Genomic DNA, 25,155 nt, shown 5'->3' on the forward strand with positions numbered 1-25,155 from the left:
TTAGAGATATACAGCCTACTCTTGATAAGTACATACTCTACTTAAGTGCAATACAAATAACTACAGCATCCCTTCCCAACATTATCTCCTACAGTTGAAGTCGGATGTTTACATACTCTTAGGTTGGAGTCATTAAAACTTGTTTTTCAACCACTCCACAAATGTCTTGTTAACAAACTATAGTTTTGGCAAGTCGGTTAGGACATCTACTTTGTGCATGACACAAGTAATTTTTCCAACAATTGTTTACAGATAGATTATTTCACTTATAATTCACTGTATCACAATTCCAGTGGATCAGAAGTTTACATACACTAAGTTGACTGTGCCTTTAAACAGCTTGGAAAATTCCAGAAAATGATATCATGGCTTTAGAATCTTCTGATAGGCTAATTGACATCATTTGAGTCAATTGGAATTGTACCTGTGGATGTATTTCAAGGCCTACCTTACATTTTACATTTACATTTTAGTCGTTTAGCAGACGCTCTTATCCAGAGCGACTTACAGGAGCAATTAGGGTTAAGTGCCTTGCTCAAGGGCACATCGACCGATTTTTCACCTAGTCGGCTCGGGGATTAGAACCAGCAACCTTTCGGTTACTGGCACAACGCTCTTAACCACTAAGCTACCTGCCGCAGTGCCTCTTTGCTTGACATATTGGGAAAATCAAAAGAAAATCAGCCAAGACCTCAGAAAAATTTTTTTAGACCTCCACAAGTCTGGTTCATCCTTGGGAGCAATTTCCAAACGCCTGAAGGTACCATGTTCATCTGTACAAACAATAGTACGCAAGTATAAACACCATGGGACCACACAGCCGTCATACCGCTCAGGAAGGAGATGCGTTCTGTCTCCTAGAGATAAACGTACTTTGGTGAGAAAAGTGCAAATCAATCCCAGAACAGCAGCAAAGGACCTTGTGAAGATGCTGGAGGAAACGGGTACAAAAGTATCTATATCCACAGTAAAACAAGTCATATATCGACATAACCTGAAAGGCCGCTCAGCAAGGAAGAAGCCACTGCTCCAAAACCGCCATAAAAAAGCCAGACTACGGTTTGCAACTGCACATGGGGACAAAGATCTTACTTTTTGTAGAAATGTCCTCTGGTCTGATGAAAAAAAAAATAGAACTGTTTGGCCATAATGAGCATCGTTATGTTTGGAGGAAAAAGGGGGGACGCTTGCAAGCCGAAGAACACCATCCCAACCGTGAAGCACGGGGTGGCAGCATCATGCTGTGGGGGTGCTTTGCTGCAAGAGGGACTGGTGCACTTCACAAAATAGATGGCATCATGAGGAAGGAAGATTATGTGGATATATTGAAGCAACATCTCAAGACATCAGTCAGGAAGTTAAAGCTTGGTCGCAAATGGGTCTTCCAAATGGACAATGACCCCAATCATACTTCCAAAGTTGTGGCAAAATGGCTTAAGGACAACAAAGTCAAGGTATTGGAGTGGCCATCACAAAGCCCTGACCTCAATCCTATAGAAAATGTGTGGGCAGAACTGAAAAGGCGTGTGCGAGCAAGGAGGCCTACAAACCTGACTCAGTTACACCAGCTCTGTCAGGAGGAATGGGCCAAAATTCACCCAACTTATTGTGGGAAGCTTGTGGAAGGCTACCCGAAACGTTTGACCCAAGTTAAACAATTTAAAGACAATGCTACCAAATACTAAGTGAGTGTATGTAAACTTCTGACCCACTGGGAATGTGATGAAATAAATAAAAGCTGAAATAAATAAATAATTCTCTCTACTATTATTCTGACATTTCACATTCTTAAAATAAAGTGGTGATCCTAACTGACCTAAAACAGGGAATTTTTATTAGGATTAAATGTCAGGAATTGTGAAAATTGTTTAAATGTATTTGGCTAAGGTATAGGAGGGTCCTCTATTAAAACTCCTCTACCAGGAGGGTCCTCTATTAAAACTCCTCTACTGGGAGGGTCCTCTATTAAAACGCCTCTACCGGGAGGGACCTCTATTAAAACCCCTCTACCAGGAGGGTCCTCTATTAAAACTCCTCTACCGGGAGGGTCCTCTATTAAAACTCCTCTACCAGGAGGGTCCTCTATTAAAACTCCTCTACCGGAAGGGTCCTCTATTAAAACTCCTCTACGAGTACGGTCCTCTATTAAAACTCCTCTACCAGGAGGGTCCTCTATTAAAACTCCTCTACCAGGAGGGTCCTCTATTAAAACTCCTCTACCAGGAGGGTCCTCTATTAAAACTCCTCTACCAGGAGGGTCCTCTATTAAAACTCCTCTACCAGGAGGGTCCTCTATTAAAACTCCTCTACCAGGAGGGTCCTCTATTAAAACTCCTCTACCGGGAGGGTCCTCTATTAAAACTCCTCTACCGGGAGGGTCCTCTATTAAAACTCCTCTACCAGGAGGGTCCTCTATTAAAACTCCTCTACCAGGAGGGTCCTCTATTAAAACTCCTCTACCAGGAGGGTCCTCTATTAAAACTCCTCTACCAGGAGGTGCCTCTATTAAAACTCCTCTACTAGGAGGGTCCTCTATTAAAACCCCTCTACCGGAAGGGTCCTCTATTAAAACGCCTCTACCGGGAGGGACCTCTATTAAAACTCCTCTACCGGGAGGGTCCTCTATTAAAACTCCTCTACTAGGAGGGTCCTCTATTAAAACTCCTCTACTGGGAGGGTCCTCTATTAAAACTCCTCTACCGGGAGGGTCCTCTATTAAAACTCCTCTACCGGGAGGGTCCTCTATTAAAACTCCTCTACTAGGAGGGTCCTCTATTAAAACGCCTCTACGAGTACGGTCCTCTATTAAAACCCCTCTACTAGGAGGGTCCTCTATTAAAACTCATTTACCGGGAGGGTCCTCTATTAAAACTCCTCTACTAGGAGGGTCCTCTATTAAAACTCCTCTACTGGGAGGGTCCTCTATTAAAACTCCTCTACCGGGAGGGTCCTCTATTAAAACTCCTCTACCGGGAGGGTCCTCTATTAAAACTCCTCTACTAGGAGGGTCCTCTATTAAAACTCCTCTACCGGGAGGGACCTCTATTAAAACTCATCTACTAGGAGGGTCCTCTATTAAAACTCCTCTACCGGGAGGGTCCTCTATTAAAACCCCTCTACTAGGAGGGTCCTCTATTAAAACTCCTCTACTGGGAGGGTCCTCTATTAAAACCCCTCTACTAGGAGGGTCCTCTATTAAAACTCCTCTACTGGGAGGGTCCTCTATTAAAACCCCTCTACCGGGAGGGTCCTCTATTAAAACTCCTCTACCAGGAGGGTCCTCTATTAAAACTCCTCTACCAGGAGGGTCCTCTATTAAAACTCCTCTACCGGGAGGGTCCTCTATTAAAACTCCTCTACCAGGAGGGTCCTCTATTAAAACTCCTCTACCAGGAGGGTCCTCTATTAAAACTCCTCTACCAGGAGGTGCCTCTATTAAAACTCCTCTACTAGGAGGGTCCTCTATTAAAACCCCTCTACCGGGAGGGACCTCTATTAAAACTCCTCTACCGGGAGGGTCCTCTATTAAAACTCATTTACCGGGAGGGTCCTCTATTAAAACTCCTTTACCGGGAGGGTCCTCTATTAAAACTCCTTTACCGGGAGGGTCCTCTATTAAAACCCCTCTACCAGGAGGGTCCTCTATTAAAACTCCTCTACTAGGAGGGTCCTCTATTAAAACTCCTCTACCGGGAGGGACCTCTATTAAAACTCATCTACTAGGAGGGTCCTCTATTAAAACTCCTCTACCGGAAGGGCCCTCTATTAAAACGCCTCTACGAGTACGGTCCTCTATTAAAACTCCTCTACCGGGAGGGTCCTCTATTAAAACTCCTCTACGAGTACGGTCCTCTATTAAAACTCCTCTACCGGAAGGGTCCTCTATTAAAACTCCTCTACGAGTACGGTCCTCTATTAAAACTCCTCTACCGGAAGGGTCCTCTATTAAAACTCCTCTACGAGTACGGTCCTCTATTAAAACTCCTCTACCGGGAGGGTCCTCTATTAAAACTCCTCTACCGGGAGGGTCCTCTATTAAAACTCCTCTACGAGTACGGTCCTCTATTAAAACTCCTCTACCAGGAGGGTCCTCTATTAAAACTCCTCTACCAGGAGGGGCCTCTATTAAAACTCCTCTACCGGGAGGGTCCTCTATTAAAACGGCTCTACTCTGTGAAGACATGTTGTTAACTTAAGGAGACTTGAGCCAGTGTTTATTAGACAGTGTTTATTCAGTCCTTGGTATTTTGTTTCCTCCTCTCTACTGCAGATTTCCTGTGATGGAAGTGACCTGCCTGACAATACCCTCACTGCCCTCCCATTGTCTGCCTGGCTCACTGCCCTCCCATTGGCTGCCTGGGTCCCCAATAGTAACCTATTACCCCATAAGGCTGTGGTCAAAAGTAGTGCGCTATACAGGGACTATGGTGCCATTTGGGATCAAAAACGTTATATTGTATACATCCAACAGGCTGAGTCCTCCTAACTGCCCTCCCATCCCCACTGCTAGAATCATTAACACCAGGGCCTGTGTTGGCTCGCCTGACGACTCAAACTGAATTATCCCCCTGCTCTGTGTCCGCTACATCCTTCAGTCTGAGACTGCCGTCGTTGAAGTCGTTTGTGGTGACGTCAAAATGAGGGGTGTTGTACAAAACAAAGTCATGAGCGATTGGATCATTTCTAACCAATCAAGAGTATCAGAGCCAATGATGAATTTTCTAAACGCCGCTTTACCCCGGGTGTGTTCTGGCTCTGGGCCAACCCATCGGTTTCTGGGACCAATCAGAATGGTTAGAATGTGTTTGCGTTCTAGAAAATCGTTGGGGAGGTACTCAGGTCTAGACTCATTGCGGAGAAGAAACTAACATCTGTGGGCGTGGCGTAGCGTTTGGCCGGAGCAAGGAGTCTGGGTAGCCAGGTAAAGTGTTTACCCGCTGGCTCCAGAAACATCAATAGTCTACTCCTTTACACAGCTCTCAGACCTACTAGGAAATAACGTAAATTAACTACGTAAATATAACGGCTTGGGTCATAACAGCATTATCCCCTCCAATATCAAATCTATACCAAACTCCCGTACCTGCTAGGCTAATGATTTTTGTTGTTGTTGTAATTTTTACCCCCCTTTTTTTCCGTGATTCCAATCTTGTGTGATCGCTGCATTTCCCCAATGGGCTCGGGAGAGGCGAAGGTCGAGTCACGCGTCCTCCGAAACATGACCCGCAAAAACCGCGCTTCTTAACACCCGCTCGCTTAACCCGGAAGCCAGCCGCACCAATGTGTCGGAGGAAACACCGTTCAACTGACGACCGAGGTCAGCCTGCAGGCGCCCAGCCCACCACAAGGAGTCGCTAGAGCGCGATGAGCCAAGTAAAGCGATGATCGAACCCCAGGCTGTAGTGCCAACGCAACACTGTGACGCAGTGCCTTAAACCACCGCTAATTAATTATTCTAAGGAAAATACTAGCTACATCACTTTCTAAACTGTGAGATCCTTCCAATTCTAATCTCATAAATTAATCTTGTATGGATAATAATGTCCCGTTTATAATAAAATAATGTCCCCTTACTCAGATCAGAGCCTGGGAACCGACCGGACTTGAAAAAGACAACCGCTGCTGAAAAACAGCTTATAAAAGTGAATGCTAGATAAATCAGTTATTGCTGGAGCTATTACTAAAGGTGCCACAGCCATTCCCACCACCACACATACACAGACAGCCATTCCCAAGACCACAACAGACTGACATTCCACTCAACTAAATACTGGTGGTTATCAGCCAGTACTCCAGAGTTCCACAGTAAAAGTGATGAAGCTATTTTTTCTCTCTGAGCATTGTAATACTGCATATTTTCCTGTGCTTCAGACCACTTTCCCAAAATGTGCAGAAGCACCACCAGACTAGCAGCAGCATTGAGCACCACCAGACTAGCACCAGTGAGCACCACCAGACTAGCAGCAGCGAGCACCACCAGACTAGCAACAGCGAGCACCACCAGACTAGCAGCAGCAGTGAGCACCACCAGAATAGCAGCAGCGAGCACCACCAGACTAGCAGCAGCAGTGAGCACCACCAGACTAGCAACAGCGAGCACCACCAGACTAGCAGCAGCAGTGAGCACCACCAGACTAGCAGCAGCAGTGAGCACCACCAGACTAGCAGCAGCAGTGAGCACCACCAGACTAGCAGCAGCAGTGAGCACCACCAGACTAGCAGCAGCAGTGAGCACCACCAGACTAGCAGCAGCAGTGAGCACCACCAGACTAGAAGCTGTGAGCACCCCCAGACTAGCAGAAGCAGCATTGAGCACCACCAGACTATCAGAAGCAGCATTGAGCACCACCAGACTAGCAGCAGCATTGAGCAACACCAGACTAGCAGCAGCAAGCACCACCAGACTAACAGCACCAGTGAGCACCACCAGACTAGCAACAGCGAGCACCACCAGACTACCAGCAGCAGTGAGCACCACCAGACTAGCAGCAGCAGTGAGCACCACCAGAATAGCAGCAGCAAGCACCACCAGACTAGCAGCAGCAGTGAGCACCACCAGACTAGCAGCAGCAGTGAGCACCACCAGACTAGCAACAGCGAGCACCACCAGACTAGCAGCAGCAGTGAGCACCACCAGAATAGCAGCAGCGAGCACCACCAGACTAGCAGCAGCAGTGAGCACCACCAGACTAGCAGCAGTGAGCACTCCAGACTAGAAGCTGTGAGCACCCCCAGACTAGCAGAAGCAGCATTGAGCACCACCAGACTAGCAGCAGCAGTGAGCACCACCAGACTAGCAGCAGCAGCATTGAGCACCACCAGACTAGCAGCAGCATTGAGCACCAGACTAGCAGCAGCAGTGAGCACCACCAGACTAGCAGCAGCAGTGAGCACCACCAGACTAGCAGAAGCAGCATTGAGCACCACCAGACTAGCAGCAGCAGCATTGAGCACCACCAGACTAGCAGCAGCAGTGAGCACCACCAGACTAGCAGCAGCAGCAGTGAGCACCACCAGACTAGCAGCAGCAGTGAGCACCACCAGACTAACAGCAGTGAGCACCACCAGACTAGCAGCAGCAGTGAGCACCACCAGACTAGCAGCAGCAATGAGCACCACCAGACTAGCAGCAGTGAGCACTCCAGACTAGAAGCTGTGAGCACCCCCAGACTAGCAGAAGCAGCATTGAGCACCACCAGACTAGCAGCAGCAGTGAGCACCACCAGACTAGCAGCAGCAGCATTGAGCACCACCAGACTAGCAGCAGCATTGAGCACCAGACTAGCAGCAGCAGTGAGCACCACCAGACTAGCAGCAGCAGTGAGCACCACCAGACTAGCAGAAGCAGCATTGAGCACCACCAGACTAGCAGCAGCAGCATTGAGCACCACCAGACTAGCAGCAGCAGTGAGCACCACCAGACTAGCAGCAGCAGTGAGCACCACCAGACTAACAGCAGTGAGCACCACCAGACTAGCAGCAGCAGTGAGCACCACCAGACTAGCAGCAGCAGTGAGCACCACCAGACTAGCAGCAGCAGTGAGCACCACCAGACTAGCAGAAGCAGTGAGCACCACCAGACTAGCAGCAGCAGCATTGAGCACCACCAGACTAGCAGCAGCAGTGAGCACCACCAGACTAGCAGAAGCAGTGAGCACCACCAGACTAGCAGCAGCAGTGAGCACCACCAGACTAGCAGCAGCAGTGAGCACCACCAGACTAGCAGCAGCAGTGAGCACCACCAGACTAGCAGCAGCAGTGAGCACCACCAGACTAGCAGAAGCAGTGAGCATCACCAGACTAGCAGCAGCAGTGAGCACCACCAGACTAGCAGCAGCAATGAGCACCACCAGACTAGCAACAGCAGTGAGCACCACCAGACTAGCAGCAGCAATGAGCACCACCAGACTAGCAGCAGCAGTGAGCACCACCAGACTAGCAGAAGCAATGAGCACCACCAGACTAGCAGCAGCAGTGAGCACCACCAGACTAGCAGCAGCAGCAGTAGTGTGGAGAAGAGGTTTCTCCCAGTCTGAATTGGCAACCAAAGGGTTAAAGTCTGTTTCATAAACTCTCCGTGCTTCAAGAATCGCCTGGAAGCTACTTGTGCAGGCTTTAAATACCGATTTGACAGATCACATTTTAGCCCACTGTTACTACCAGCCCACACTGCCTCCTCACAGCAGCTAGAGAACACACCACAGACACACGATGGGAACTCTGAGAGTGGTGTTACTCCTCTCCTTGATACCGTCACCATGGGTGCTCTGCTCGACTGGGAAACACTTCAACCAGGATTCAACACTCACACTGGAACAACAGGATGTATTGTTCAATAGAGAAACCTATCTGGAAGCAAGGAGGTCTAAGGTAGGCTATAAACTGACTTGACCACCTTTATTTTCTAGTATTGATTAATGACTAACTATAGTAAGTCAATAATAGGTTAAGAATAGTTAATAGTAACTTATCATTCTAATGCACTTAAATATACCTCAGAGTTTGATTAAATCAAGTAATTTCAAACATCTTGCAAGGTTGTAGCTGGGATTTATTTAATAACATTATTATTTAATAAGATGTATTTAATTATTATTGTTATTCTAATGAGTCAATGAATGGATACGTTATATTCAATATATCTGTATCTATGAAACTAGAGGCAGATAATTACAAAACCAATTTCCTTAATGTGTGATTTATACTTTGAATACCAATAATTCACTTTTCCTTTTGAACATCCTATTTTTTTTATGCAAACATTGTTTTATTCATACATTAGTAAACAATGCCTCAGCGATAACAACTGACCTACACATCAAGACTTGAGTGCATTACATTAGTTTGTCAGTAGCATTTCATTGTTCCACCTTCTGATGAATATTATTGTAGCGTAATACTTTTGAATCCCAGTAATACCTTTTCTTCCCTTATTTGAGAAATCAAACCAGCCGTTGGACTCAGTCCCATTTCGTTGGACTCAGTCCCATTTGGAAGGAGGCAGTGTATGGCCCAGTCTAATTCCTCTCTCCCCCAGTCGAAGTCTAACAGCTGGGTTGTCTGTCTGCCCAGAGCTCCAGACTCATGGTGATTGGTCAGCACAGCAGGGGCAGGGCTGCAGGAGGCTCCACTGCTCTAGTAGAATGGAGGTTACAGGCTAGAGAACTCCCATCCAAACAGAAGCCCCGGTCTGGCTGCCAAGGGGCCCTGTTAGTCCTCCTGCCAAGGGGCCCTGTTATCTCCTCCTGCCAAGGGGCCCTGTTCCCTCCTCCTGCCAAGGGTCCCTGTTCCCTCCTCCTGCCAAGGGGCCCTGTTCCCTCCTCCTGCCAAGGGGCCCTGTTCCCTCCTCCTGCCAAGGGGCCCTGTTCCTCCTCCTGCCAAGGGGCCCTGTTCCTCCTCCTGCCAAGGGGCCCTGTTCCCTCCTCCTGCCAAGGGGCCCTGTTCCCTCCTCCTGCCAAGGGGCCCTGTTCCCTCCTCCTGCCAAGGGGCCCTGTTCCCTCCTCCTGCCAAGGGGCCCTGTTCCCTCCTCCTGCCAATGGGCCCTGTTTATCCTCCTGCCAAGGGGCCCTGTTCCTCCTCCTGCCAAGGGGCCCTGTTCTCTCCTCCTGCCAAGGGGCCCTGTTCATCCTCCTGCCAAGGGGCCCTGTTCATCCTCCTGCCAAGGGGCCCTGTTCATCCTCCTGCCAAGGGGCCCTGTTCCTCCTCCTGCCAAGGGGCCCTGTTCCCTCCTCCTGCCAAGGGGCCCTGTTCCTCCTCCTGCCAAGGGGCCCTGTTTCTCCTCCTGCCAAGGGGCCCTGTTTCTCCTCCTGCCAAGGGGCCCTGTTCCTCCTGCCAAGGGGCCCTGTTCCTCCTCCTGCCAAGGGGCCCTGTTCCTCCTCCTGTCAAGGGGCCCTGTTCCTCCTCCTGTCAAGGGGCCAAAAGCTCAGGCCTTGAATGTTCTGTGAACATTATGTAGGCTTACATTCCAAGACTCCAGCAGAACCGAATAGAACTGAGGTTGGTTCCAGTCTGAATAACTCCCATCCAAACAGCAGCCCTGTTTCTGAAGCCAAGGGGCTAAAGCTCAGGGGCCCACCCAGCAAACACAACATTCCTTGAAAATTCCTACAATGGCTAGGTAACATTCCAAAGCATCAGCAGAACGGAGTTGGTTCCAGTCTAGATAACTCCTATGCAAACAGCAGACCTGCTACAGCTGCCAAGGGGTCAGGGCTCAGAGCCTGGAGAACTGGGGGGGGGGGGGGTAATTATTTCAGCAGGCAGTTGAACACCTGGCTCTGCTGGGTGCCAAGAGTGTGCAAAGCTGTCATCAAGGCAAAGGGTGGCTATTTAAAATATATTTTGATTTGTTTAACACTTTTTTGGTTACTACATGATTCCATATGTGTTATTTCATAGTTTTGATGTCTTCACTATTATTCTACAATGTAAAAAATATTTTAAAAAATAAAGAAAAACCCTTGAATGAGTAGGTGTCGTCCAAACTTTTGACTGGTAGTGTATATATTAATTTTTTATGGGTTGTTTTTTGGGGGTTTTTTGCTCAGAAAACTTGGGGCCGAGCAGCCGCACACAAGCTTAAGATCACCATGTGCAATGCCAAGCGTCGGCTGGAGTGGTGTAAAGGTTCCCGCCATTGGACTCTGGAGCAGTGGAAACACGTTCTCTGGAGTGATGAATCACCCTTCACCATCTGGCAGTCCGACGGACGAATTTGAGTTTGAAGGATGCCAGGAGAACGCTACCTGCCCCAATGCATAGTGCCAACTGTAAAGTTTGGTGGAGGAGGAATAATGGTCTGGTGCTGGCTAGGCCCCTTAGTTCCAGTGAAGGGAAATCTTAACGCTACAGCATACAATGACATTCTAGACGATTCTGTGCTTCCAACTTTGTGGCAACAGTTTGGGGAAGGCCCTTTCCTGTTTCAGCATGACAATGCCCCCGTGCACAAAGCGAGGTCCATACAGAAATGGTTTGTCGAGATCAGTGTGTAAGAACTTGACTAGCCTGCACAGAGCCCTGACCTCAACCCCATCGAACACCTTTGGCATGAATTGGAACGCCGACTGCGAGCCAGGCCTAATCGCCCAACATCAGTGCCCGACCTCACTAATGCTCTTGTTGCTGAATGGAAGCAAGTCCCTGCAGCAATGTTCCAACATCTAGTGGAAAGCCTTCCCAGAAGAGTGGAGGCTGTTATAGCAGCAAAGGGGGGACCAACTCCATATTAATGATTTTGGAATGAGATGATCGAGAAGCGGGTGTCCACATACTTTTGGTCACGTAGTATATCTGTTTAGGCTTCTTGAAGTCAATTTGCAATCTAAAAATATTTGTTTTATTATGTTCCGGCCCCCGACCATCCGCTCAAGAAAAATTGGCCCCCGGCTGAATGTAGTTGATGACCCCTGCACTACAGTATTAACCCTAACAGGGTGTTACTCTACAGTATTAACCCTAACAGGGTGTTACTCTACAGTATTAACCCTAACAGGGTGTTACTCTACAGTATTAACCCTAACAGGGTGTTACTCTACAGTATTAACCCTAACAGGGTGTTACTCTATCCTCCACTAGAGAGAAGCAGCAGCCCTGTGGCTGGGAGAGGACTATGACTCCAGCATGGTCTTCCTGCCTGCTGATGAACCTGACGATGCCCCCGCTGAGGGGGTTAACGCCTTGGGTAAGACAACAGCTCTACGTGCGTCTTCTTCCATGTCTCTCACTGCCTCCCTCTGCCTGACTTACTCTCCCTTCCTGCTCGTCACTCCTGCCTCCTCTCCTACCCTCCCTCCATCTCACTGCATCCTCTCCTACCCTTCCTCCCTCCATCTCACTGCCTCCTCTCCTACCCTCCCTGTCTCTCACTGCCTCCTCTCCTACCCTCCCTGTCTCTCACTGCCTCCTCTCCTACCCTCCCTGTCTCTCACTGCCTCCTCTCCTACCCTCCCTGTCTCTCACTGCCTCCTCTCCTACCCTCCCTGTCTCTCACTGCCTCCTCTCCTACCCTCCCTGTCTCTCACTGCCTCCTCTCCTACCCTCCCTGTCTCTCACTGCCTCCTCTCCTACCCTCCCTGTCTCTCACTGCCTCCTCTCCTACCCTCCCTGTCTCTCACTTCCTCCTCTCCTACCCTCCCTGTCTCTCACTGCCTCCTCTCCTACCCTCCCTGTCTCTCACTGCCTCCCCTCCTACCCTCCCTGTCTCGCACTGCCTCCTCTCCTACCCTCCCTGTCTCTCACTGCCTCCTATCCTACCCTCCCTGTCTCTCACTGCCTCCTCTCCTACCCTCCCTGTCTCTCACTGCCTCCTCTCCTACCCTCCCTGTCTCTCACTGCATCCTCTCCTCCCCTCCTTGTCTCTCACTACCTCCTCTCCTACCCTCCCTGTCTCTCACTGCCTCCTCTCCTACCCTCCCTGTCTCTCACTGCCTCCTCTCCTCCCTGTCTCTCACTACCTCCTCTCCTACCCTCCCTGTCTCTCACTACCTCCTCTCCTACCCTCCCTGTCTCTCACTGCCTCCTCTCCTCCCTGTCTCTCACTACCTCCTCTCCTACCCTCCCTGTCTCTCACTGCCTCCTCTCCTTCCTCACTGTCTCTCACTACCTCCTCTCCTCCCTGTCTCTCACTGCCTCCTCTCCTCCCTGTCTCTCACTACCTCCTCTCCTACCCTCCCTGTCTCTCACTACCTCCTCTCCTCCCTCCCTGTCTCTCACTGCCTCCCTCTTCCTCTCCCTTCTCACTCTTCTTGTCTCTACCTCCCTGCCTCTCCTTGAGTCTCCCTCTCTCTCGCTCCCTGTTTAATAGCCACATGTTCCTGTTAAAACAGGACTAATTGGAAGCTTTCATGGACCACGTCTATCTGTTGCTGTGTTTGTGTGCTTTTTCTGTCGGCCCAGGACAGAACCAGACCTGAGTTCAAATACTATTTGAAATCATTACAAATACTTTAGTTGTGCTTGATTGAGCTTGGCTGTTGAAATGGAACCAATAGAAAAGTCTCAAAACGTGCAAATCCCACCCACCTGACAATCCAAAAAGGCTAAAGCAAATGCTTAAAGTATTTGAAAGACTTCAAATAGTATTTGAACCCAGGTCTGTTCAGGACCATGTTGTTTACTCTGTGCAGCAGGCAGCAGCTGAGCTTATTAAAAACATGACTTAGAGGAGATAAGAGAAATTGAAGGAGACCTCAACACTCAGCTATAGCCTCCATTATAGTAACAGAGGCCCCCTTTAGCCATGATATCTGGGCCAACAGGACTTGGCTTCTAGAGGACCATTGACCAAATCGTTAAAAAACTAAACTAACCCAACATGTGGAGTTTTGACAACCACAGCCAGAGCTATTGTAAATGTATAAATAATCTCAGAAGTGTTCAAAAAAATAAATAAAATAAAAATAAAAAGATAATGATATAATAGTAAATGAATAAAAATCTTTCTCTGTCCCCAGAGCTGCCCACATGCCTGCTGTGTGTGTGTCTGACCGGTTCGGTGTACTGTGAGGAGGTTGTTCCAGAGATGAGTGCTGTGCCGACCCTGCCCAAGGAGACTGCCTACCTCTACGCACGCTACAACAAGATCAACAAGATCACCAATAAAGACTTTGCAGAAATCGGTGAGTAGGGTTGAAACATTTCAGGAAACTTTCACACGGTTCCTAATTTCCCCAGAGGTTTTCAGATATCACGGGTTGAATGATTCCTAGTTGGAGAATTTCCTGCCTGCTTATTACCTTCAGAATACAGATATCACTTCAACTGGGATTTATAGAAACCTGGGAACTTTGGGAAAACGCGCAGTTCTTTGCAACCCTATTTGTACGTGATTCTGGTTCAGGTTTCCTTTGGCTTGCTGCCTTCTCAAACATTCTTCACACAGTCTCCCTAATACATAGCTGGAAGACAACCCAACACATGTTGAGGAAAATGCATTCAGGAAATAAAGATAACAGATTGACATTTTCATGGCCTCTGTAGACATATGGTGGATAACTAAAAGCTTCCTTTAGTTAGACATATGTTTGTGGATGTTATGTGGGCCCCTCCCTCCACTGATAAAAGTAGAAACACAGCTGGATTTAAAAGCTGACGAGATGTACGTTTTGGCAAACTCTTCCAGGTCTCCATCTTGGCTTTACATTTAGAATGCAGAAGTTTAAAAATGCCTAACTGTCAGAAGGAAGCTTCTAGATCATCCATGTCTCTGTGTGTACATGTGGCATAGACCAAATCTAAATATTGCATAACTCACTTGACCTATGAGAGCTAAATGCTACATAAAAACAACAATACTGCAGTTTGCAACCGCCAACGGAAAATTAGGTTCTAATTCATTCTACGTCAGTGACTCCGAAGAGAATCGACCCCGACATGGTTTTTATTCTAAATCTACATTGAGTCAACTCTAAGATCAAAGTTTTTATTCCAATTCTAGAAGTACGTTTTTTTTTGTGTTCTTTCTCAGTGACTCTGAAGAGAATCGACCTGACGGGGAACCTGATCTCGGAGATCGAGGACGGAGCATTCTCTAAGCTGACCCTGCTGGAGGAACTCAATTTGGCTGAGAACCAACTGGTCAAGCTGCCCATGCTGCCCAGCAAGCTCACCACCTTCAACGCCAACCACAACCAGCTCAAAACCAAAGGGGTCAAGGCCAAAGCCTTCAAGGTACAGTGAAAAGGACATGAAATACAGATAAGATTCCTGACTGTTTTATTGAGTGTATTTGTTTCAACCCCGAAGGTCATCGTCAGGCTTGACATTGCTCAAAACATTGCGAGATAGTGGCTATGGACCTTGGGTGCTTGACTGAGGCACGTTAGGTGCCTGATTTGAGCTTTGCCACGACAAACCCCTGCCCCCTTGGATTTCTTTACATTTTCTTGCATTACAAAGTGGGATTAAAATTCAGTGAATTGGCATTATTTGTCAACGATCTGAATAAATTACTCTGTAATGTCAAAGTGGAAGAAAAACTATATATTTTTTTTAATATATAATAAAACATTTAATAATAAAAATGTAGTGGCTGCCCACACTACCTGTCAAAAGTTTGGACACCTACTCATTCAAGGGTTTTTCTATATTTTTTCCTATTTTCTACATTGTAGAATAATAGTGAAGACATCAAAACTATGAAATAACACATATGGAATCATGTAGTAACCAAACAAATCAAAATATATTTTATGTTTGAGATTCTTCAAATAGCCACCCTTTGCCTTGATGACAGCTTTGCACACTCTTGGCATTCTCTCAACCAGCTTCATGAGGTAGTCACCTGGAATGCATTTCAATTAAACAGGTGTACCTTCTTAAAAGTTAATTTGTGGAATTTCTTTCCTTCTTCATGCATTTGAGCCAATCAGTTGTGTTGTGACAAGGTAGGGGGGGGGGGGGTATACAGAACATAGCCCTATTTGGTAAAAGACCAAGTCCATATTATGGCAAGAACAGCTCAAATAAGCAAAGAGAAACGACAGTCCATCATTACTTTAAGACATGAAGGTCAATCAATCTGGTAATTTCAAGAACTTTGAATGTTTCTTCAAGTGCAGTCGCAAAAATCATCAAGCGCTATGATGAAACTGGCTCTCATGAGGACCGCCACAGGAATGGAAGACCCAGAGTTCCCTCTGCTGCAGAGGATAAGTTCATTAGAGTTCCCAGCCTCAGAAATTGCAGCCCAAATACATGCTTCACAGAGTTCAAGTAACAGACACATCTCAACAACTGTTCAGAGGGCACTGTATTAAATCAGGCCTTCATGGTCGAATTGCTGCAAAGAAACCACTACTAAAGGACACCAATGAGAAGAAGAGACTTGATTGGGCCAAGACACACAAGCAATGGACATTAGACCGGTGGAAATGTGTCCTTTGGTCTGGAGTCCAAATTGGAGATTTTTGGTTCCACCCGCTGTGCCTTTGTGAAACGCGATGTGGGTGAACAGATGATCTCTGCATGTGTATTTCCCACTGTAAAGCATGGAGGAGGTGATGTTATGGTGTGGGGGTGCTTTGCTGGTGACACTGTCAGTGATCTATCTAGAATTGAAGGCACACTTAACCAGCATGGCTACCACAGCAATCTGCAGCGATACGCCATCCAATCTGATTTGGGCTTAGTGGGACTATCATTTGTTTTTCAACAGGACAATGACCCAATACACCTCCAGGCTGTGTAAGGGCTATTTGACCAAGAAGGAGAGTGATGGAGTGCAGTCTCTCAACCAGCTTCACCTGGAATGCTTTTCCAACAGTCTTGAAGGAGTTCCCACATTCTGAACACTTGTTAGCTGCTTTTCCTTCACTCTGCCGTCCGACTCATCCCAAACCATCTCAATTGGGTTGAGGTCGGGGGATTGTGGAGGCCAGGTCATCTGATGCAGCACTCCATCACTCTCCTTCTTGGTCAAATAGCCTTTACACAGCCTGGAGGTGTGTTGGGTCATTGTCCTGTTGAAAAACAAATGATAGTCCCACTAAGCCCAAACCAGATGGGATGGCGTATTGCTGTGGTAGCCATGCTGGTTAAGTGTGCCTTGAATTCTAAATAAATCACAGACAGTGTCACCAGCAAAGCACCCCCACACCATAACACCACCTCCTCCATGCTTTACGGTGGGAACCACACATGCAGAGATCATCCGTTCACCCACACTGCGTCTCACAAAGACACGGCGGTTGGAACCAAAAATCTCAAATTTGGACTCCTGACCAAAAGGACAAATTTCCACCGGTCTAATGTCCATTACTCGTGTTTCTTTGCCCAAGCAAGTCTCTTCTTATAATTGGTGTCCTGTAGTAGTGGTTTCTTTGCAGAAATTTGACGATGAAGGCCTGATTCACACAGTCCCCTCTGAACAGTTGATGTTTAGATGTGTCTGTGACTTCAACTCTGTGAAGCATTTATTTGGGCTGCAATTTCTGAAGCTGGTAACTCTAATGAACTTATCCTCTGCAGCAGAGGTAACTCTGGGTCTTCCATTCCTGTGGCGGTCCTCATGAGAGCCAGTTTCATCATAGCGCTTGATGATTTTTGCGACTGCACTTGAAGAAACGTTCAAAGTTCTTGAAATGTTCCGTATTGACTGACCTTCATGTCTTAAAGTAATGATGGACTGTCGTTTCTCTTTGCTTATTTGAGCTGTTCTTGCCATAATATGGACTTGGTCTTTTACCAAATAGGGCTATGTTCTGTATACCCCCCCGCCCCCCCTGCCTTGTCACAACACAACTGATTGTCTCAAATGCATTAAGAAGGAAATCAATTCCACAAATTAAATTTTAAGAAGGCACACCTGTTAATTGAAATGCATTCCAGGTGACTACCTCATGAAGCTGGTTGAGAGAATGCCAAGAGTGAGCAAAGCTGTCATCAAGGCAAAGGGTGGCTATTTGAAGAATCTCAAATATAAAATATATTTTGATTTGTTTAACCCTTTTTTGGTTACTACATGATTCCATGTGTGTTATTTCATAGTTTTGAAGTCTTCACTATTATTCTACAATGTAAAAAATAGTAAAAATAAAGAAACACCCTTCAATGAGTAAGTGTGTCCAAACTTTTGACTGGTAGTGTACATTTCTTCCACTTTGACATTACAGAATATTTTGTGTAGATTGTTGACAAAAAAACTACAAGTAAATCCATTTTAATACCACTTTGTAACACAATAACGTGAAGAAATACATGAATACAATGCAAGGCACTATTTTGGTCTCACTGTTTCCACCATGCAGAAACTGGAGAAGCTGATCAACCTGTTCCTGGGAGACAATGCACTGGAGGCCGTACCAGTGATCCCTGAGAGCGTCCGCATTGTCCACCTTCAGGTCAGTACCACACACGGTGGCATGCAAACGGTCTTGACTTCTGGTTAGAGGCTACTCAGTCGGAGGATTCCCTCTCTACTTACACTGCCAGTCAAAAGTTTGGAGACACCTACTCATTCAACGTTTTTTCTTTATTTTTTACATTGTAGAATAATGGTGAAGAAATCAAAACTATGAAATAACACATATGGAATCATGTAGTAACCAAAAAAGTGTTAAACAAAATCAACGTATATTTTATATTTGAGATTCTTCAAATACCCACCCTTTACCTTGATGACAGCTTTGCACACTCTTGGCATTCTCTCAACCAGCTTCATGAGGAATGGATTTCAATTAACAGGTGTGCCTTCTTAAAAGTTAATTTGTGGAATTTCTTTCCTTCTTAATGTGTTTGAGCCAATCAGTTGTGTTGTGACAAGGTAGGGTTGGTATACAGAACATAGACCTATTTGGTAAAAGACCAAGTCCATATTATGGAAAGAACAGCTCAAATAAGCAAAGAGAAACGACAGTCCATCATTACTTTAAGACATGAAGGTCAGTCAATACGGAACATTTCAAGAACTTTGAAGGTTTCTTCAAGTGCAGTCGCAAAAACCATCAAGCGCTATGATGAAACTGGCTCTCATGAGGACCGCCACAGGAATGGAAGACCCAGAGTTACCTCTGCTGCAGAGGATAAGTTCATTAGAGTTACCAGCCTCAGAAATTGCAGCCCAAATAAATGCTTCAAAGAGTTGAAGTCACAGACACATCTCAACATCAACTGTTCAGAGGGGACTGTGTTAATCAGGCCTTCATCGTCAAATTGCTGCAAAGAAACTGCTACTAAAGGACACCAATAAGAAGAAGAGACCTGCTTGGGCCAAGAAACACGAGCAATGGACATTAGACCGGTGGAAATTTGTCCTTTGGTCTGGAGTCCAAATTTGAGATTTTTGGTTCCAACCGCCGTGTCTTTGTGAGACGCAGTGTGGGTGAACGGATGATCTCCGCATGTGTGGTTCCCACCGTAAAGCATGGAGGAGGAGGTGTTATGGTGTGGAGGTGCTTGCTGGTGACACTGTCTGTGATTTATTTAGAATTCAAGGCACACTTAACCAGCATGGCTACCACAGCAATACGCCATCCCATCTGGTTTGGGCTTAGTGGGACTATCATTTGTTTTTCAACAGGACAATGACCCAACACACCTCCAGGCTATGTATGGGCTATTTTACTAAGAAGGAGAGTGATGGAGTGTTGCATCAGATGACCTGGCCTCCACAATCCCCCGACCTCAACCCAATTGAGATGGTTTGGGATGGGTCGGACGGCAGAGTGAAGGAAAAGCTGCCAACAAGTGCTCAGAATATGTGGGAACTCCTTCAAGACTGTTGGAAAAGCATTCCAGGTGAAGCTGGTTGAGAGAATGCCAAGAGTGTGCAAAGCTGTCATCAAGGCAAAGGGTGGCTATTTGAAGAATCTCAAATATAAAATATATTTGGATTTGTTGAACACTTTTTTGGTTACTACATGATTCCATATGTGTTATTTCATAGTTTTGATGTCTTCACTATTATTCTACAATGTAGAAAACAGTAAAAATAAAGAAAAAACCTTGAATGAGTAGATGTGTCCAAACTTTTGGCTGGTACTGTACGTCCTCATGATTTCAACGGGAAACCTCCAACTGGGATTTCTGAAAAACCTGGAGAACTTTGGGGAAGTTCCCAGAATTGTGCAACTCTAATCCCCGACTGCTTAACCCAAACAGCTAAATGCTGGCACCGTCGGAGGGTCCTAGAGTAATCACGATTCTAAACTTTTGTCTTCCATCTTCTCTCTGCAGAACAACAACATCACGGATATCAGCTCCGACACGTTCTGCAAGGGCAACAACACTTACTACATCAGACCAAACCTGAAGGAGGTGAGGCTGGACGGGAACCCAGTGCTGCTGTCTAAGCACCCCGACAGCTTCACCTGCCTCAAGTCTCTCCCCGTCGGACAGTACCGCTAAGACTAAAAGAGGTCTTCTGTGCTGACGTCAGTGGGACTTCCTGATTGAATAAAAGTTTAAAACAGAAATACATGCGACTTCTACAGGGGCGTATACAGTCCGGTGGAATGTTATTATGAACGTTGCGGATAGACAGCCATGTAATGAATAGATCCGACATGATTCCCTGTTCTACTTGACAAAGACAAGACAATCTTTATAATGAATGGTCGTCTACACCATACATTGCAATTCTGTCTGAACGTTCTTCTGTAAAAATTGTGCCCAGGTCTTTCTCGGTCTCTTTCAGAAGACTAGTGGCTGGGACTGAAATGATAGTATCTCACTTTAGCAAGCTAGGCTACATTGGTGATATAACGTCTCACACAAGGCTTTGAGCGGATCACCCGTTTCTGATTAGAAGGTTCCTTTACATTTAGACTGGTCTTGAACATAACTTGAACAAATCAGCCAAGTGGTCGGGAAGACTTTGCAAATACGCCTTTCTTTTGAATGTTTGCTTTTGCATTCTGTTTGACTTATGACTTCTTTAAAAAACGTTGAGTCAAGCTTTTGGCTTTCCTCCGAATTCTGTGAATTACTTTCATGTAAACTGGTTCTTAACTTAACAACTCAAGTAGAAGTTGATGACAAATATATCTTTGAACTACGTAGCCTAAAGTAATGTGAACATAAGGGGACTGTGCTCCCAACATATGATATTAAAATGGTGATATTCTTTTCTAAAGTCCTTTCAATCATAATTACTCATTTAGGAATTATTACCTGTGTGAATAAACAAATATGATGTACACAAAAAAAAAAAAAAAAAAAAAGTGTGCACGACTGGCTGGGTTTTTAAATATTTGAATACAATTAAAATTAACTTTTTTTTTAATGAAACCCTGCTTTGACGTGTCCATGCATGAAAGTCAACCAAACAAAAACCTTTTGCTTTCAAGTGTAATTTGTAAACAACAACAAACTATAAAACTGCAAGAGAAACAAATATCTACGGTTTAGCACATATGCAAATATGGAAAAACTGGGTTCATATTATTAATATTAACTGGGTTCATATTATTCCTTTCGACCAGCCAACTTGGCAGACATAACCATTACATCCTCCAAGTGAATAGGATAATTGTTTCCATATGGCCCTGCTGTTTGATTCCCAATCTTTCATTAGAGTCCTTTCCCATCTTGATATAAAACATGCTTGCAGATCTCACACACACACTTCAAAAATCATACATTATCTACCAGCCAATATGGGAACAATCATACATTATCTACCAGCCAATATGGGAACAATCAGACATTATCTACCAGCCAATATGGGAACAATTAGACATTATCTACCAGTCAATATGGGAACAATCATACATTATCTACCAGTCAATATGGGAACAATCATACATTATCTACCAGCCAATATGGGAACAATCAGACATTATCTACCAGCCAATATAGGAACAATCAGACATTATCTACCAGCCAATATGGGAACAATCAGACATTATCTACCAGCCAATATGGGAACAATCAGACATTATCTACCAGCCAATATGGGAACAATCAGACATTATCTACCAGCCAATATGGGAACAATCAGACATTATCTACCAGCCAATATGGGAACAATTATACATTATCTACCAGCCAATATGGGAACAATCATACATTATCTACCAGTCAATATGGGAACAATCATACATTATCTACCAGTCAATATGGGAACAATCAGACATTATCTACCAGCCAATATGGGAACAATCAGACATTATCTACCAGCCAATATGGGAACAATCAGACATTATCTACCAGCCAATATGGGAACAATCAGACATGATCTACCAGCCAATATGGGAACAATCAGAAGCTGAAGGCACACTACTGGATCCCACTGGGTCAGACTATTTCAAGTGATATAAGTCATTAGACACTGAGTGGACAAAACATTAAGAACACTTTCTCTTTCCATGACCGACTGACCAGGTGAAAGCTATGATCATTTATTGATGTCACTTGTTAAATCCACTTCAAATCAGTGTAGATGAAGGGGAGGAGACAGGTTAAGCCTTGAGACAATTGAGACATGGATTGTGTGTGTATGTGTGCCATTCAGAGGGTGAATGGGCAAGACAAAAATATTTAAGTGCCTTTGAACGGGTTATGGTAGTAGGTGCCAGGCGCACCGGTTTGTGTCAAGAACTGCAATGCTGCTGGGTTTTTCACGTTCAACAGTTTCCTGTGTGTATCAAGAATGGTCCACCACCCAAAGGACACCCAGCCAACTTGACACAACTGTGGGAAGCATTGGAGTCAACATGGGCCAGCATCCCTGTGGAACGCTTTCGACACCTTGTAGAGTCCATGCCCTGACGAATTGAGGCTGTTCTGAGGACAGGGGGCGGTGCAACTCAATATTAAGGTTTTAATGTGTTGTACACTCAGTGTATATACAAGTGATATAATGGGTATACCATCATATTAGTGCTTTTCTTATATAGGCCACCATTGTCTTTATACACTGAACAAAAATATAAACACAACATGTAAAGTGTTGGTCCCATGTTTCATGAGCTGAAATAAAAGATCCCAGAAATGTTCCATACGCACAAAAAGCTTATTTCTCTCAAATTTTGTGCACAAATTTGTTTACATCCCTGTTAGTGAGCATTTCTCCCTTGCTAAAATAATCCATCCACCTGACAGGTGTGGCATATCAAGAAGCTGATTAAACGGCATGATCATTACACAGGTGCACCTTATGCTGGGGACAATAAAAGGCCACTCTAAAATGTCACACAACACAATGCCACAGATGTCTCAAGTTTTGAGGGAGTGTGCAATTGGCATGCTGACTGCAGGAATGTCCACCAGAGCTGTTGCCAGAGAATGTAATGTTCATTTCTCTACCATAAGCCGCCTCCAACGTCGTTTTAGAGAATTTGGCAGTACGTCCAACCAGCCTCACAACCACAGACCACGTGTAACCACACCAGCCCAGGACCTCCACATCTGGCTTCTTCACCTGCGGGATCATCTGAGACCAGCCAGCCGGACAGCTGATGAAACTGAGAAGTATTTCTGTCTATAATAAAGCCCTTTTGTGGGGAAAAACTCATTCTGATTGGCCTATGCCCTCCAAGGCCCACCCATGGCTGCGCCCCTGCCCAGTCATGTGAAATCCATAGATTAGGGCCTAATTAACTTATTTCAATTGACTGATTTCCTTATATGAACTGTAACTCAGTAAAATAGTTGACATTGTTGCGTCTATATGTTTGTTCAGTACATAACAGATATGGTAACAGTTAGGTCATTTAGCAATATTACAAATGCTTCTATATTGACGTATTGAACAGCCAGAGGGGAACAACAGAACCTGTTGATTGGATCATGTTCACAACTTTATCGATCACATTATTGATCACAGAGCATATTACTCTCATCAACAGATCATTGTCTGTCCAAACAGGCATTACTGCTGATCTATCCTGGACTTCTACTTTTCTCCAGGCAAGCCTGATTCTCAAAAGAGAATATGGTGTGAAGTCAGGAGCAGAATATGGTGTGAAGTCAGGAGCAGAATATGGTGTGAAGTCAGGAGCAGAATATGGTGTGAAGTCAGGAGCAGAATATGGTGTGAAGTCAGGAGCAGAATATGGTGTGAAGTCAGGAGCAGAATATGGTGTGAAGTCAGGAGCAGAATATGGTGTGAAGTCAGGAGCAGAATATGGTGTGAAGTCAGGAGCAGAATATGGTGTGAATTCAGGAGCAGAATATGGTGTGAAGTCAGGAGCAGAATATGGTGTGAAGTCAGGAGCAGAATATGGTGTGAAGTCAGGAGCAGAATATGGTGTGAAGTCAGGAGCAGAATATGGTGTGAAGTCAGGAGCAGAATATGGTGTGAAGTCAGGAGCAGAATATGGTGTGAATTCAGGAGCAGAATATGGTGTGAAGTCAGGAGCAGAATATGGTGTGAAGTCAGGAGCAGAATATGGTGTGAAGTCAGGAGCAGAATATGGTGTGAAGTCAGGAGCAGAATATGGTGTGAAGTCAGGAGCAGAATATGGTGTGAAGTCAGGAGCAGAATATGGTGTGAAGTCAGGAGCAGAATATGGTGTGAAGTCAGGAGCAGAATATGGTGTGAAGTCAGGAGCAGAATATGGTGTGAAGTCAGGAGCAGAATATGGTGTGAAGTCAGGAGCAGAATATGGTGTGAAGTCAGGAGCAGAATATGGTGTGAAGTCAGGAGCAGAATATGGTGTGAAGTCAGGAGCAGAATATGGTGTGAAGTCAGGAGCAGAATATGGTGTGAAATCAGGCACTGTGAAACGACTGCTCATCTGTCAGCTTGACAGGTTGGCTAAGGTATGAAGATCCAGCTGTGAACCATTTTGAACACTCTTACAGTAAAATCATTGATCAGATAACGTCTAGGAACATGCTGATGTCAGCAGAAAGCAACCATCTCACTTCCCGCCCAAGAAGTGTTCAGACAGAAATGCAGAGTCTATTGTTTCTCTATGGAAGTCACACGTTGGATGAACGACGGTGGAAACAACTGTTCAGTCAATTTCCTATTTTTCTTTATGTGCATTGTAGTTAAAAAGGTTGAACTTAGTTCAAATGTTGACGATAGAAAGAGGGATGCGTAAACCAGTCTAAACCAGTCTAAACCAGTGTTTACCAGTCTAAACCAGTCTTAATGCATTTCATCCTTCTTTGTCGGAACAGGCTCTGTAACCCGGCAACACCACCTTAACATTCCTGAGATTTTCTACACTTCCAAACTCAGGTTGTTTATTTTACCCTGCCAGATGTTCCCTGGGACTCAGATACGGGTTGTGGTTATTCAATGTGGCCAAAGTAAAAAGTATCCTTCTCTATCCTCTTAATTTTTAATTTGAGTGCCTGGCTTCAGCATTCATGGAAATGTATTTCTAGTCTGACTAAAAGTTCTGCTGCAACCTTGCCGTCTATGCGGGTTACAGCAGATCGATCCTCCCGTTGTGACAGCAACGAGGGGAGTGTTTAACGGCACTCAGTCAGTCAGTCAGTCATACCTGGATAAAAGACGATTCCTTGAGGCAGGTGTGCAAGACTTGGGTCACACATGAAGAGAGAGAGAGAGAGAGAGAGCTGTGCTGTTGTCCATGGCCTATGCGAGCAGTGAAAGGACCAAGTAAGTCCTACCTGGAAGTGCTGGAATGTTCTGCGTCTGTCTTCGCATCTTTCAGAGAACCTCCTGACGGTCCTGAAGAACAGCAACAGGTCCCGCTTGTCCTCCGCTCTGCGGGAAAACATAAAAACACTGTTAGT

At 45.5% G+C, this 25,155-nt stretch overlaps 2 protein-coding genes across 3 annotated transcripts in view; one reads left to right on the plus strand and one right to left on the minus strand.

The window, feature by feature from the left end:
• The window catches only part of cenpp (centromere protein P), a 161,918-nt gene that overhangs the window by 113,263 nt on the left and 23,500 nt on the right, over window positions 1–25,155 (minus strand). For both annotated transcript variants that reach the window (XM_084166966.1, XM_084166965.1), the window contains exon 6: window positions 25,030–25,126. In XM_084166966.1, coding sequence (XP_084023092.1) covers window positions 25,030–25,126 — 97 coding nt within the window. The remainder of the gene's footprint in view (window positions 1–25,029; window positions 25,127–25,155) is intronic.
• Window positions 8,180–20,639, plus strand: ogna (osteoglycin, paralog a). The gene is made up of 6 exons (XM_084166964.1): window positions 8,180–8,370; window positions 11,578–11,683; window positions 13,455–13,619; window positions 14,468–14,670; window positions 17,748–17,840; window positions 19,675–20,639. Exons 1-6 carry the CDS (start codon window positions 8,212–8,214, stop codon window positions 19,843–19,845), a joined length of 897 nt encoding a protein of 298 aa, XP_084023090.1. The 5' UTR covers window positions 8,180–8,211; the 3' UTR covers window positions 19,846–20,639.

The sequence above is a fragment of the Coregonus lavaretus genome (assembly GCF_964263955.1).
Source record: "Coregonus lavaretus genome assembly, chromosome: 8".
NCBI classification, from domain to species: Eukaryota; Metazoa; Chordata; class Actinopteri; order Salmoniformes; family Salmonidae; genus Coregonus; species Coregonus lavaretus.